Here is a 17,210-nt window from a genome sequence, read left to right as displayed (position 1 = left end):
CAAGAATTTCTCATGAAGCTTCTTTTGACTTACCAGCCTTAGCAAATTGGTTCGGGGAAGAGAATTTCACCTATATTAGAGCTTTTGGAAGCAAAGCTAGGCCACACGTTCTCCCTTTATACATCCCAGACAAACTGTTAGCCCGGGAAATCTGCTACCAGATTATGTCCGAGAGTGTCACACAAACTCTCAAAGAGGAGAAGAAAAGAGGTTGGCCCTCTTTTCCTTTAAGAATTGGAGTTTATACTTTACTTAACTACAAGCATGCAGAAAAAGAAGCAACAAAACTCCAAATGATATCCCTGGCCACTATCCCAAACAGACTCTATGACCCAAACAAGACTGCTTTCATTTCCCTGGAACAGGCCAAACTGTCAAAGATTGTCCATCAAGAAGACGTGTTTGATGACTTGTTCGTAGGTGCCAGTTCAATAAGCCAAACCAAACAGCTTGCTGCAGTAAGATACAATGATGAGGCGTTAACTGAGTTTAATAAACTTAGAGAGTAGAGGTTGCAAACTCTGCCTCTAGATTTATTATCCACAACCCCAGCATCTTCCTCAAGCGAGCCTGGTCGGCAGCAGATACGTTCACCTCCTGTTACAACTAAAGAACAGGATAAACATCAGGAGGAAAGGCAAAACAAGCTGCAGGCAGAAAGGCAGAAAAAGGAGCAGTTAGAAAGGCAGCAAAAGGCACAGAAGGATCAAGAGCAAAGAAAGCAGAAAGAGATAGAGGAAGAGAGGAAGAAGAAAGAAGAAGAGAAAGCAAAGAAAGAACGGGAAGATAGGCAGAAAAAGGAATTGGAGGAGCAGCAGCGGAAAGTGCAGGAGGAGCAGCAGAGGGCAGAACAAGAAAAAGAACGGAGCAAGGCCCACACAGAGCAACATGAGCAAACCTCCACTGATCCTGAATTGATTAAAGAATGGAACCAATTCGATTCCATTATCAGTGGTAAGGAAGCCTCCAAAGACTCAGACACCTCTAAAACAAGCAATGCTCCCGATACTACTTCTTCTCAGGTTCTAGAAAGAACCAGCGGCCAACCCATTTCACAGGATGTCGAGGTAATCACTCAAGACCCGTCCGATCAAGTTGATCTCCAGGTGGAAGAAATTCCTCCCCTAGATATTTTCTACAGCCCAAAGCATAAAGCCATTGTTAGGCGCTCTAGGAAGAGACGAAGGCTTGATCAACCTTCTATTTCTCCTGAGCAAACAGTCATGGGCAATGTGGTCTGGAAAGGGGAATTGGACCCCTCCGATGATCTAACTAAGCTATCGCAATTCACGGGAGCTTATTCGGCAGCAACTATCGACAAAGCATCAGAGGTAAGTCTTATGTTAAAGACTAAGGACCATGAAATTTATGCATTACAGGCAGAAGTAATTGAGGCGAAAAACAAGGCAGCACAGGTAGAAGAGCAGTTGCTGGCTCAACAGCAAGAAAACAATTTGTTAACCCAGCAGCTGCAAATCGAAGAACAGAATGCAGTCCAGAGGCAGATTGAATTGTCAGAGACATTGGCACAGTTGAGAACGGTGAATGAGCTGATAATGAAATCAAAAGATGAGAAAATAGATCAGCTATCGGCACAACTCGAAAGCATCAAGGACGCCCAGAGTGTTAACGATTTCAGAGCAGAGGCAACTCGAATAAATGGCGCATTAATATCTCAGATCAGGCTCTTATGCTGACAACTTACTGACGCTGAGTCATTATGCGAAACATCCACAGCAATATGTCAGCAGATAGAGAAAGCCAGAAATGAGCTAGATCAGTCTGAAGATACCATATCCGAATATCTTGAGTGGCAAGATTCTGAAGAAGGGAAAGTGGCAAACTTCCCCCGAATTTATGAAGCGTACAAGGACATACTCTTCATGGAATGGAACACCCAGGTAATGAAAGCGGAAAGGGCGGCCTCAAGATGTAAAATGATTGCCAGCAACATGATCAATCTAGTCAACGACACACTTTATCTGGCAAACATGATCTCCCAGTGCACACCTGGAAGCATAACAACAGCAAACATGCTTGTGCAGAGAAATTATCCTGATCTGGAGAAACAAGGAAGGTTAATCGCTGGAGTAAATACTTTAACCACCGACACATACTGGCTCTTTCTGATTAAACCACACTCTCAAAGGTCGGCTCTTAACTGTTTAACAGATGCCCTCCGATACCTGATTTCCGACATTCAGGATGCCACATATGATGCCCAGCTAACTTCGCGTCTCAACACTCCACCAGAAGTAGAGCCAATGCTGGCGATATGTCAGCGAAGGAGTAAAGGCAAAGAGACCACCGAATGAAGCATTGCCGCTGACTGCCAGATCGCCAGAAAAGATGATGATATTTGTTAATGCCAATTTAGTAGCTTTTCAGTTTTTTAGATATTTAGATTAGCATAGTATTTATAGACCCTTTCATTGTTTTGGAAAGGGTCGTAAAATTTTGTAACAGACTTAAAAGCTGAAGTTTGCACTACTGTGCTTCAGCCTATATTCTTTTGTGAAATTCGACCAATAGTTCTTAATTTAACGAGAAGGCTGTTATATTCAATTGTGCACTATTGTCTCTTGTTTGGAATGCTTTCTGGTTTGAAGGAAGAACTGCGACATAGCGATTGATACACTGGATTGTTGAGCAGCTTACATGGTACTTTTATCTGCATCTGCATTCTTTCTTTTTATATGAATTGCTGTGTTATTATCTTTGCTATTGTTGAATACATGTATGTGATATAACAACAAATCTTCATTTCATTTCACTATTGAATGTTTTGTGATTTGTTATCTCTTTTAATCATGCGTGTGCCAATGATATAAATGAATAAGGGTAGTAATTCGCTATTATCGCTCTGCATAACTAATTATGCAGAGCAATCTTAAATGATTTAAACCTCTATGCTTTAGTGTTAGAGTCATCTATATGCCTGCCTTAAAGCATAGATTATCAAACGCTACGCTTTGAAAGATTGATAAGACCCCGGGATAGATTTCAGTTGTTATATTCTTGCTAATAGTTTAAGTCCATCGCTTACCGCTAGCTTAATTCAGAAGTCACTCATCCATCCCATTTATCTATATTTCTGGGAAACTGGTCCCATTATCCCCAGTCGGAGCCACTATTCCAAACGGAAAAGGAGCTGCACTAAGGTCCGGACCGGGTGGTTTCCCCAATGTTGTTGCAACGATTTTCGGGGCATCAACAGGAGGCTAAACATTGAGTGCCGGAGTGCTGAAGCTACCCGATGGCTGAATCCCTGCTTCTTGCTGGGGTATTTCTGCGGTCCCTCGTATCTCTGCTTGTGCTTGTGATGGATCGAATCGCGGTGATTGTAGCGGGTCGAGTGCCAAGGAGTCTGGTGAAAGCGAGGAGAGTAGAAGGGCAGTGGTTCCAGGCGAGAGCGGTGGAGCATCCAGATCATGCGCTGAGGGGAGTGGATATGGCAGGGAGACCTCAGGAATGATGTTCTATGTGGTTTCCCCCTCAACAGTTGTTGTATCGAAACCCGGGAAGTTAGGGTTTCCGAATATATTATGCCCTTCTAATGGATCCTCGGAGTAGTCCACGAGGTCCGTGAACCCGGTGTCCTCCATCCCGGTCAAACCGCCGATAACTGTTTCGGGAGCCTGAGCCAAACCTATTACCGTAGACTGCTACTGTGCTGGCCGATCAAGGGAGGCGGCCTATGATCCTGCGGTTCCTGCGGCTAGGCTAGCCTTGACCTACGCGGACGCGTCGCGCAAAACCCATCCGATATCTCTTATCCTATTATTATTTATTATATATATATATATATATATATATATATATATATATATATTAATTATTATTATTTATTAGGCTTATTTAGTTGATATTTATAGAAAAATATGAAAGAAGAAATTAATATACAAATATAATCTCAAAAATGTTATATAAAGAATTATAAAGAAATACTAAATTTAGGATACATATATATATATGGATTTTCACATATCCACATTAGCATAAGTTGCCATTAGGGATGATCGCTTTATATATCTTTATCTTTAGTGGTTCATCTTTGATTTTGGAATGATGGGATAAATTATGTGAAAATAATTGAACATTGACTCTTTAGTACCATATATTATCAATTGTTTATGTTATATAGCATGGTTGTTCTACCATCAAGACCACAATTCAGTAAGGACCACAATTCAAACTAAATTTTTTTTGTTTTTTTTTTTTCAAAAAAGGTTGATCATCTCTAACCTAACAGAGTGTCGTCCTATAGTTCAGATCTTGGGAAATATGTCTAGGGGAGGTTGGAAATTTTCAAAGATATCCCTCTTGTAATTAGAGACAAAGTCATGACTGAGTTCCTAAGAGATGGTTCAAATGCAAGAGGACTGTCAAGAGCCTACAGTTTGGTCATTTTGTCCCCATCTGACTGCTGTCGCTAAAGAAATACTATATTGTGCCTCAAGGGAAAGCCACACTACGCTGTTATACTTGCAGTCGTTTAATATATTGTGCTTGTAATCACCACACGACAGAACGAACACCACTCATTAGGAGATAAGCTTGGAATATGAAGGAGATACCATAACGTTCCCTTCAATTTCCTTATGCAAGTGTTCACCCAAGGAAAAAGCTTGGAATATGAAGGAGATACCATAACGTTCCCTTCAATTTCCTTATGCAAGTGTTCACCCAAGGAAAATAGATTGAAATGAACGATGAATGGTCACTGTCAGATGTTTCTCCATCTCCTATGATACAACTTGATCCGTAATTTTAGATGGAAAAATAACACTTCCAACCAGTTTAGAGTCTAGCCTTAGTACAAAATTCATTTTGCTGAAGACTGCTCTATCAGGGTAACTATACACTTAACTCCTATCAGTTTGGACAGCAGACTACATATCACCTATAACCAATCTACAGTTGCTTCTACATTTGAAACTGAGATCAGAGCTGATAAGCCATCTTAATGTAAAACAATGAGCCTGCGAAGAACATAGATTACTAACATTTTCTAGTCCAAATATGCCACTTTAGGTAAAAGTCTTGTGTGCTGAAGATTGTAGTCACATAATTTGGGAGGATTGTTTAAGCCACGGAAACGTCCGAGTTATGTGACTTTGAAGGTCGTTTCTATCGGGTTTTTGGCAGGTTCTTGGTAGTTGTGGGGATATATTGTGGTCAAATACAAATTAGGCCTGGAAGGGAGCGCCCAAGCTTATTTGGGTCTGATCAGCAGCACATTACAGAGTCTTCCCTGCTGCAAAGTTAACCTGAACAGGTAAAGTATGCCTTTTCTTACAGAAGATTGTGTCCTCTGTTACTCGCTGGATTGATCTTTTGACAGAGTCATCCTCCTGGTGTTTTCTCTTAGCTTTTATGTCAAAGATGGATTGGGTATATGATTTCAATGTGCTTTCACATGCAAGGTTGAGATGATCATTTGAATTTCAGGAGTTCTTAAAGGTGATCTTAGCTTTCATACAAGTTTTTTCAATTAAGTTTCAAATTGGGTTTTAGAAACATAATGGGTTGATTGAATAAACGAATGAAATGGCCTGATTTAAGAAAGGAATATAAGCTCTAAATTTGAGCAGTAGAAATTAGATGGGCTGATTTAATGAAAGCTTTTGTATTTTAATACAAGTACTGAAGTGGGCCTTTGGTTTGATAATTTAACTGCCAGATTGCACTGGGCATTTACTGGAGTAGTTTTGAAGTGATTTTTGGGCATTTGATTTTCAACATCATTGATAATACAAGGCCTGTATGGCATCTGTAAGTATCAAATTTTGGGCCAATAAATCTAGGTGGAATTAAATCTCGACCATTGAATCAAATCAACCACTTAACAGACAAACCAAGGCGTGGCTTTCTTGTAATGAACAAACAATATGCTTCTTATGCCAACTAAGTGTAAACAGTATAGTTATACATCCGGCCTATAAAGTAAGGTTGCAGGACCTGTAACCGCATAGCAGGTTACAAATTCTACCATAACTGGATGAAATATTACCACCTCTGACACATCTAGGTGACCCGGAAAACGCAATTTTTTTTTTGTCATCACACCTTATCGGAGGAACTAAGGAATGTATTGTTCCTGTAATAATATATTATTACAATGCATCAGTGCCAATTAGATTTCATTATCTGGTTATGTACTTGTTCACCAATTATATTCAGGACTCTGTTTATGAAATCATTCATCCACTAGTTACATCACACAAGTAGCCGATGCCTGTAAAGTTTTTTTTTCTTTTGAGTCTTGACACATATTACTAATTATATCTGAGCAGCAGGTCTGTCATTAATCATTCTGGAAGTATAAGAATAGAATGTCAGTCACATTTCAGAAAGATCTGCTCACATTTATAAGAAGAATTCTAGTCAATGCTTATTTTCAATAAAACTATCAAGGTGCCATGCTTACTTGATAGATGGTCTTTAAGTCTTCACACTATGATCCTTATGGAATTAGGAAACAGTATACAGAGGATATTACTATTGGATAAGCAGCTGATGAAGTACTGTTAATGAGATGGAATGACATACGGTGCTAATTGAGCACACTAAAATATTTGGGCCATGCAATGATCAATCTAGGTGTTAGGAAACACGGAAGCAATTCAATCAGGCATACTATGTGCAACAAACCAAGGCTTTGTTGTTGACATGCACACATCTGTTCTGATAATTCCTTACTATGTGGAAATGATGATGGTTGTCAGTATGCAAGGTGGAATTATGGAGCCAGAGCTGTCATTTCTGATGCAAGGAACTTCTTTCCAGGTTTGGTAAAAAGGTGAAGGTGTGAATAAGAAGCTGGCTCTTTTCAATTTTGTGAACCTTCTTGCTGTTTTGCACAGCGTTGGGGGCCTAGAAAAAGCATGGATGATGGGATCCAGAGGAAATTGGAGATGTTTCATGAAGGATTTGAAGGACCACCATTGCGTGTCCTGCCATTGGGAGGTTTGGGAGAAATAGGGATGAACTGTATGCTTATAGGTCACTATGATCGATACATCTTGGTTGATGCTGGCCTCATGTTTCCAGACTACGATGAACTTGGAGTGCAGAAAGTTTTACCTGACACAACTGTTATTCAACGATGGAGGAATAAGATTGAAGCAGTTGTTATTACACATGGGCATGAGGATCACATTGGAGCCTTGCCTTGGGTAATTCCCGCATTGGATCCTCATACGAGAATATTCTCAACATCATTTACTATGGAGCTCATTAAAAACGATTAAAGGATTTCAATATTCATGTTGAGGCTAGACTTGACATCATTAATATAAGCGAGAAGTTCCAGGCTGGACCATTTGAGATAGAAGCTATTCGAGTTACGCATTCCATTCCGGATTGTTGTGGGTTGGTGCTTCACTGTAAAGATGGGACAATTTTCCATACAGGAGATTGGAAGATTGATGAGTCGCCTGTGGATGAAAGGACCTTTGATCGATCAACATTAGAAAAACTTGGAAAGGAAGGCATTACATTGATGATGAGTGACTCTACCAACATTCCTTCACCTGGAAGAACTACCAGTGAAACTGATGTAGCATAGGCTTTGTTACGAAATATTGCTGCTGCAAAGGGAAGAGTTATCACTACACAGTTTGCATCAAATGTTCATCGTCTTGGAAGCGTGAAAGCTGCAGCTGAATTGACTGGTAGGAAGCTGGTTTTTATAGGGATGTCATTAAGGACTTACCTGGATGCTGCTTCGAGAGCTGGACAGGCACCTTTCGGTCCATCTACTTTGGTCAAAGCTGATGATATGGATGCTTATGCTCCCAGGGATTTACTAGTTGTCACAACAGGATCACAGGCAGAACCTCGTGCAGCTCTCAACTTGGCATCATTTGGAAGCAGTCATTCCCTCAAGCTAAATAAAGATGACTTGATCTTATACTCAGCAAAGGTGATACCTGGAAATGACATTCGTGTGATGAGGATGATGAATCGGATAGCGGGGATTGGTTCTACAATAATGATGGGAAGGGGAGATAATTTGCACACATCTGGGCATGCTTATCGTGGAGAATTGGAGGAAGTCCTCAGGTTGGTAAACCCTCAACATTTTTTTTTTGCCTGTTCATGGAGAATTTGCTTTTCTGAAAGAGCACGAGCTACTTGCAAAATCTACTGGTATACGACATACTACTGTAATAAAAATGGAGAGATGCTTGGTGTTTCTCCTCTTAGAAACCGAAGAGTCCTTTCCAATGGTTTTTCTCCTCTCGGCAAGGAGAAATTGCAGTTGATGTACAGTGATGGAGATAAAGCATTTGGAAATGCAGAAGAGCTTTGTGTTGATGAGCGAATGAGGATAGCCTTAGATGGAATTGTTATTGCCAGGTAAGGACTAAATTTAAAAGGTTATTCCTATGATGCCATAAGTATTTGAAAATGGAGAATTTGCAGAAATGGTATTCATGTTATGGGTTTGGAAAAGTCATTACAACAGTCCTGGAGACAATCATCTACAAACAAAAATGTCGTAGTATATATCTCTTTCAGATTCTCATTGAAACAAGATGAATAAAATGGTACATAAATGCAATTCCAAGTTTTCAAAGGCAATAGCATTGAAGCCTAATTTTCCATTATTGTACTTACAAGCAGCATTCCATGAATCCTTGGGAGAGATTGAAGCTGCCATTTCTCACTGCCAGGCAACAAACTGATATGACAGAGTGATATTGATAGTGAGTTTATGTTTCGTTGTAAGATTCTTGGGTATCGATATCACTTAGTGAAAGGGCAAAGTGAAATTGTTAAATCCTTCATAGATGAGACACAACAGAAGTTGAAATTGTCCAAAAGATTTCAAGTCATTGCTGGAGTTTCCTGAAGCATGAGCTCTTAAAAATGTTCCTAAATTGCATTTTTTTTTTTACATAGCAAACAAAACTAGTTATGCATGCATGGGCCCATAGGCCTCAAGGGTTCAACTTGTGCTCCAATACCAAGTGTGAGGACCACATCCAGACTATATATATATATATATATATATATATATATATATATATATATTTTCAGCAAATACAACCAAAAGAAACGCATTGAGATTCAAATTTATTTTGCACACACATTTCTGCCACTCCTTCCAGGAAACATATCATAACATTTTCATACCTTTAACTAAGGTCAATAGTAATGAAATACATATGTACCGTTCACCAGAAGTCGAGACTCCGCTTGCTCTGCTGTTGCCAGTATTCCCTTGTAGCTGGTCACCTCCGCGAGTGAATGATGACGCACTTGATCCAAATGCGAAGACTCACCGGTTAACCTCCCAGCCTGCTCCTTGGGTACTCTTCTTCCCTGCGGACCCCCGAGCTGCAATGGGGCTGTACAATGGAGACAAGCACTAGCTAGTAGAGGAGAGCACACCTTGGCTCAAGACTCCCCTCTCTAAATCCTCTACCTCACCAAACTCACTATAGCTTCGTAATCACTGCTCTCACAACATCTCATCCATCCAACAATAGGGTTCCCAAAAAGTCCCTTCTCCCATGGCTTGCCCCTTCTTTTATAGGAGTCCTCATAGGTGACACTTGTCATGTCATGCATAATTAATTATTTTTTTTTATAATTCAATAGCTTGATTATTCACCCACCCATGTGTCATTCTCACATCAAGGGTCTCCCAAATTATTTACTTAAATTTTTATTTAAAACTAATATTTTCCTCACCTCATTAAGATTCCTATTTCTTCTCCTAGTTGTCTTCTTTATTTCCCCCTTTTATTCCTTAATTTGTGTTCATTACTTGAAGTCAATTAATGAGTCAATATTTTATCCCCAATCTACTCCCTAATTTAACTCAGGTTATCTCCTAGATGGATATTCTTATGTTGGTTGTTGACAGATGGAGCTTCTCTACATTTCTCTAAATTTAATTTATTATTCTCATTTTAATTCACCTTCCCCTTTTCTTAATTAGGTTTAAATTAGTTTAGGATTAATCTTTATCCTTACTATTATGTTTGTCTTTCCCTTTTTTCCTAATTAAACCACATAATCTTCCTAGTATTTTCCAAAATGGGAAGGGTAGAGTTGTTAAGGTACTTTATTTTAATTCTTCCTATGATCCTCCTTATTCCAAGTTTTATTTTTGATTTAATTACATTGGTTTCTAATCATCATTTACCCTTGATGTAAATTTACCTAGTTTTCATTCCTTGCTTATATTTATTTATTATTATTTATTTTTAATGATTCCAAGGCTGCCAAGCTTTGGTTGTGCCCTTCAAGAACTTCCCTAGAAGTTCCAAGGGTGCCACACCTAATAGCTTATTTGTGATGTCAAGGGTGCCAGTTTGGTTGTGCCCTTCAAGAACTTCCCTAGAAGTTCCAAGGGTGCCACACCTAATAGTTTATTTGTGATGTCAGGGGTGCCAGTTTGGTTGTGCCCTTCAAGAACTTCCCTAGAAGTTCCAAGGGTGCCACACCTAATAGTTTATTTGTGATGCCAAGGGTGCCAAGTTGGTCGTGCCCTTCAAGAAATTCCCCTGAAGTTCCAAGGGTGCCACACCACTTGCCCTTCAAGCATCCAGTGATTACGAGGGGAAAGTATAGTGCAACGTCATAGACCACTGTCATCTCTTATGTTGCCTGCTATAGTGAGACTAATGGTGTCGGGGATCAAGGAATCCGCCTTGATGCCCGCCCCCTGGTAAAGTCCTCATGAGTGAACCAACTTTGGAACCTGCCCTCATGGCATCTTGATCTTCAAGGCGAAGGTGTTTCAACCCTTCCAGCCCAAGTCACGGTGGGAGTGCTAGTGGGTGAGATCAGGGACTCTGTCCCACCCCTCCCATGTAGTTCCATCCACTTGTACAACCCCATCACCCATATGTGAGTCATTCGGTCAAGCAACTAATCTGTGCCTGCAACCATTAATATATCATCAGAATATAGTTAAACATATATGGCAGATTCTAAGATCGACTTAGACTTTCAAAGATAAAATAATATGAATTTTCGTCAAACCAGGTGTCATCAACTCGTCATATGCGAGTGCCTCTGATGGTTCCCTGCCATACTCAATAATTATCAGTAACATGGTTTCTCAATGTTAGTCAATTATAATAGCATCATTAACAATTCTTGGTTATTCACATCATTGTCCATTGTAAGTCTGAACTAAAGGAAGTAGGTAACATAGGGGACACATCCCTCATGGCTATTATCAATAGTCATCAATGGAAACATACATATTCATTAAGCTATCACATCGTAACATCGTAGAAATATACCTATCCATAAAATTTATCCTCATTATGCTTTTAGTAGAGCGCATACATATTCTTTACTACCCTCATCAGAATTTCAAATAGAGACCAACTTAACTATTAATATTGCAATCATCAGAATACTGATAGATAAAATACATAACCATTCATGCTACCATAATATCAATGGAAAGTATTCATAAACATCACAACCATGAATATCTCAATCGCTAATAATAGTGTCATGGGTCCAGATCCTCAATCTGAGGTCCTCGAAGAATAGTGTCTAAGATAATGTCGTATCCGGGTCAGGAAACTAGAGTGGGCACTACAGGAAGCCAAATTTTTTTACTAAATGGTGGTTTAAGGATGACCACAAAATTTGCCTGGTGGAAATGGTGGTTTAAAGATGATTGCAAATTGTGGAACTTTGCTCAATTGCTCAATAACTCCTGAAACATTTCTTAATTTAGCTAAAAGTTGATGTCTTATGTGAAATGAAGGTGCTCTTAGATGGTGGTTTAAAGATGACCATAATTTGATGAAATGGTGGAGATGGTGGTTTAAACATGACCACAATTGATGTCTAATAGAAGACATAAGTCTTCTACTAAATGGTGGTTTAAGGAATACCATAAATTGGTTCACACTCATGGATTTAATTCTAGCTCTAGCTATAGTTTTGACTCTAGTTCTAGTTCAAGCTCGCTTGTTCATGCTCAATTGATAGGACTTTAAAACTTGAAGACTATCAATAACTGGTATTATTCCTCTCTATTAGATACAAGGTGAGAAAGTGAAAATATTTCCATAATGTTCACAAGGATGAAGATAAAAAACACTGATCCTCCATGTGGTCAACTCGATTAGGTGTTTGCTTCTACTAAAAATGCACTTGTTTACTATGTAATTCAACTTAATTTTGATAAGGTACAAGAAAAATTACAAAAATTCTATTTGCAAGTTACAGTTATTCTTGATTCTAGAGATTTGATTGTAAATGTATTGGAGATGCTTTAATTCCTTCCAACTAAGAAATATACAAGTGTAAAATCCACATCTCTCTCTTGTTACTTTGAAAGCGACAACTTTTTCCAATCCTCAAAGCATTGAGTTTTCAAATATAATTCCCTCAATACTGAAATCCAATCCTTCTACTATCATTGTAATATAGGAAAATTCCCTAGTGCTAATCACTTTCTTATCCTGATGATGTTTAATAGGCTTATTGGTGGTGTTATCCCATGCTAACATAGTTTATTTTGCACAAAATTCTTGGATTGTTATGAGATTCTTTGCTTTGGGAATATTGATGGGTTTTTTATGAACTCTAGGAATAACCTTGATTACCACTCATTGCTTGTTTCCAATAGGGACAATGTAAATGGTATCTTGGACATTGTCATTTTCAGTAGTATATTAGTAAAGGGTGTCACTATAAAAAGGAGTAACATGTGATCTAAAGAGCAACTCACACTTCTAGATATGGAGAAAATAAGAGTAACTTGCACTCCCATATATGGAGAAAAAGGAGTAAGTGGCCTAGTGAGAACATCACATACATACTCCATATTTGGATATTTTTAACAAATTAGGTATAATAGTTTGGGCTACTAGGAAAGGATATTTATTGCCTGAATATACTGCTCCAAGGGACAACATAAGTAGTTTAGGCCTTGTAGCTCACAAACACATGCTCAATGCCCATTTTATTATTGAGCATCAAATTAAATTGCTCCAATACATCCTTTTGAGCACTCATTTTATAGGTTGCAAAATATTGTTGATGGCAACATAAACAAAAACACCATAAGAAATACCAATTGAGATTGCATAAATCTAGTTTGCCATACTACCATGTGCAATGGCATAAATAAGTTTCCCATGAATCGAAGGTGTATGTTGCATAGGAGAGGAAGGACCTATAGGGAATTATGCATAAGAGGGCTATGTCCATTGCTATTGCAATGAATATCTTGTGTAAACACACCATCCACAAAGCTCTCCACGCATTAACCTCCATGCTTGCAACACTAATGGTGATCGCTTCAAAGATAGAATGGAAGCATAATGCAAGTATGTGTAGTAAATTGTATCTAATATAGGTCTTCTTTATTAATGATGCCACCTTCACCGTGTTCATTCCTCTATTTGTTTGTGTACATGTTTAGAGATCTTACAAGTTGAGTGGTGTCTTGCCAATTTGTGTGGGTACCTCACTTTTTGCAGAGTGAATGTCAAATTTTCTTTAAAGAGGAATTGCAATGATTTTCAACCCATCTTGTTTTTTATACACCCAAGTGATGATGAGGTCCACGAGCATAATAATAAGGTATCCAATAGTGTAGAACATGAATGTAAAAGGATACATCTTGTCCATTACCTCTGTATTTTTCTTGTGCAATCTTTGAGGAAATGTGTCCAGGCCATCCCCAAAATGATGTCAGTCATGAATGTCTAACTAAGGAACTCAAACTAAAACTACATGAAGCACAAGACATAGATGAATAAAACCTTCACTTCACTCACTTACGAGCAAATGAAGACAAACAAGAAGAGCTTTGAGAGGGTTTTCATAAAAATAGAGAGAACCCAAGATGCATAAGGAGGAGCATCCAAGTCAAGGAAGCTCCATGTAGTCTCCACTATGTCATCACCCATGTTCGTGGGATATTAAAGAATACCCATAATCTCACTATATATTGTTAAAAACATCCCAAAATCTTTTTGTTTAACCCCCTCTCACTGCATCTTTCTAATAAAAATAACACTTATTTTTACCAAATACCCCTTTTATACTCCCTAATACCTATAATTTCCCCTCACACTCACATCCCTCTGCCCCTATACCTACAATATATTGACTCTATTTTTCACAATTTAAAAACCCCCTTTATGAATGAACATTGTAAGATATTGGTCAACAAGTTGAAGCTCCTATCGAAAAACTTATGGTACCTCAATCAAAAACTCGTGGCTTTTGATACCACTATTGGAAGACACATAAATGTGAGATGAGTGTGAATTACATTTCTAATGAATAAGATATATATAAATACATCATTTAGTGAACTTTGGATTCATCTTCCAAGGTATCTTTGACTTTAGGTGACTCTTCATATTCCCTTGAGACTCTTCACATTCTTTGTCAAGTGAATAATATAATTTACCATAATCTCTCAAAACCAATTATGTCAAAGATTATTCAAATAAATCTAAAATCATTTATCTCATTTCTATTTCTTTTTGTTAATTTGACAAAACAATTCAAATTTATTGAAAATCCTTCATCTCATTTATCTTATTAAATTTGTATAAATTAATATACTCACAAATCCTAGATAATCCTTTAGATATATTTAAGATTCATTGTTTTGTTATAAGATGTACTTGTTCTAATATTATAGCGGGGAATTTGATAAGTTATATAATTGTTGACATGATTTTATTTTGTGTGCCATAAAATGAAACATTAATATATATGAAATGTTTATGTCACAGTGATTGGTTGGAAAGGCTTAAATACAATTACTTTCGGATTTGGACTTACAATCATACTCTTTGGAGTATTTATGGTGAGTATAATGATTTATTAACTGTAGTTTATTGAATACTTTTTTTTATTGATAATAATTTTGTTAGAAGAATTTGAATTTCATTATTTCACATTATATTTAATTTTATTCATAAAAATAATATAGAGATATCATTTACATTAAATTTAAATTCAGAATGTTTAAACATTTTTGAATGCATAAACTATATATATTAATAATGGATAATTATTAATAAATATAATCGCTTATAAACTATAACATACTAGATATAATATATAATTTAAAAAATGTTGAGTAAAATTATCTATATATATATATATATATATATATATATATATATATATATATATATATATATATATATATCTATATATATATATATATATATATATAGAGAGAGAGAGAGAGAGAGATATTTTTAAATTTTATTTATCTATAAAATTTATTAATATTAAAAGTTTAATTTCAACTTTGAAATTTGTTGCCATTGTTTCTTATCTTACTTATAAATTCAATAATTCACTATGGTTTCTAACTGAAACATAACATACTAAAAATGCCTAAACCGTTTACCATTTACAATTTCCATGTATCTAAATAAAAAAATGATCTAATGCACGTTTACAATTTTTTTTAACAAAACAAAAAAACATTGTTGTCTTTTGTAGACAGTCCTAGGCTAAGGGATGGTGCCAAAGCATCTAAAGTAATGTTTTTAATTTAAATAGATGACCAATGCTTAAACTTTTAAACAAATGTAAATCCTAATTTTTTCTGAGAAAATAGAAGGGTTGATTCTTCACTCTTAACAAAATTAAGCTTTAAAAACTATATGGAAAGCAGAAGTAAAGAAGAAATATAATTCCTTAAATATTTAGATTGAACATCTAAGTTATTATATATAGCAAATGCGTATACTTTTTTTTTTTTTATAGCGAAACAATACATGTGCAAGAGATGACAAAAGGCAACAATTTAAAAATTTAGAGGAATTAACTAAGACAACAGTTTCAGTTAATTAATCTCTTTAAATAATGATAACTTTGCAGGAGCTTTCAGAGAGATTGATATTCAATCTATTCTTACCCAGACTTCTATGTTACCTTGAACATGTGCATAGAAAAATAAAATGAATACATAATTGAATAACCAGAAAAACTCACAAAGATACACAAGTTGCTCAGAATGAATCCAGAATCCTTTTATTAACTTTAGAAATAGCTCAGAAAGTTACAAGCATGTTCACTTGTTCATCACAAGGGTTCAACTCTTTCTTTTTTGAATTACAAAATATTTATAGAGTTCGACTTTCAAACATATCTAAATTGGAATCAAAATTTATTACAAAATATTTAGGATATTGCAAAAATAGAACTACAAATAGTGGATTTAAACTGATTTCGAGGGCTGTTGATGATGACTGTAGCTAGAAATCTGCTTTTTTGTTCACTGCTCCTGAAATCTTGTTGTATGCTACTAAAATTTTGATGTCTACTCTTGGAATTCTGCATTTTGTTCCTATTCGATGACCTCACATAGTTTATCCCACCTCTTTTCATCAGGGATAAAAAACTTTAACAATTTTCTATATGACTCATCGACTTCGGTATATTTTTCAAAAGTGGGCCTAGTTAGAAACAAATGCTTAATTTCATGTTGAATTAACAAATCATAACTTAAAATTTCAATGGAGGCTTTCTCAGTGATAATTCCTCTGAGTTTGGAAAATTTGGTCGTATCCACTACTATATCATGTAACCTTTGTTGATACTCTTCAAGTGGGATCAATTTGCCACTTATATCCTGTAAAGTTGGAATTCCTTTCTGATGTAAAGCATTAAATTTCGTGTGAAATTTCTTGATCTGAACCTCCAAATTCTGGCACTTGTTCTCGAGTTATAGCATCAAATTTCTCTTGGTTAGAACCTTTATGACCTCCAAGACAACTCCAGTTATGTCTTCAATGCTGAATTCTTCAAGCTCATCTTTTGTTTTGGAGTTTAGGACTTTGATTATCCTTGTAGCATCTCCAGGTTTGTGATCCAGGTCCTTCTTTATTTTTGCTACTATTGTTTGTGACATATGCAATAAATCTTCTTGCTCAAAAATAATTTCAATTGAAGGGCATAACTCAGTCACTGATACATTAATGTTTATCCAAATATTTTCTTTGGCCTGAGCAATAATTTGTGCAATTAAAGATTCATTTTCATAAATTTCTAATTGCTGAGTTAATTTATAATCCTTTTGAATCTCAGGCAAATATGCATTATCAGACTTAATATTCTATTCTTGAATATTTTGGAGTTGCATTTTGAGTTCTCGATTTCTTGATCCTTCAGAGATAAGTCTCCCATGGCCTTTGATAGTTGTTCTGCTGAGTCAGTAGATTGTTTTTCTACTGTAA

At 36.7% G+C, this 17,210-nt stretch overlaps 1 protein-coding gene and 1 pseudogene across 1 annotated transcript in view; both read left to right on the top strand.

Annotated features, from left to right (window-relative positions):
• LOC149248345 (lipid phosphate phosphatase epsilon 1, chloroplastic-like) overlaps nucleotides 1-17,210 on the top strand; it is a 215,121-nt gene that overhangs the window by 119,721 nt on the left and 78,190 nt on the right. The window contains exon 3 of the mRNA XM_089456031.1: nucleotides 14,748-14,821. Within this exon, the coding sequence (XP_089312157.1) occupies nucleotides 14,748-14,821 (74 nt within the window). The remainder of the gene's footprint in view (nucleotides 1-14,747; nucleotides 14,822-17,210) is intronic.
• LOC149248346 (ribonuclease J-like) lies at nucleotides 6,673-8,368 on the top strand (annotated as a pseudogene).

The sequence above is a fragment of the Pinus tabuliformis genome, chromosome 7 (genome assembly GCF_031772625.1).
Source record: "Pinus tabuliformis cultivar Carrire ecotype Pingquan chromosome 7, CPIR1, whole genome shotgun sequence".
In the NCBI taxonomy this organism is placed as follows: Eukaryota; Viridiplantae; Streptophyta; class Pinopsida; order Pinales; family Pinaceae; genus Pinus; species Pinus tabuliformis.
This window is presented reverse-complemented; position numbering and strand designations above follow the sequence as displayed.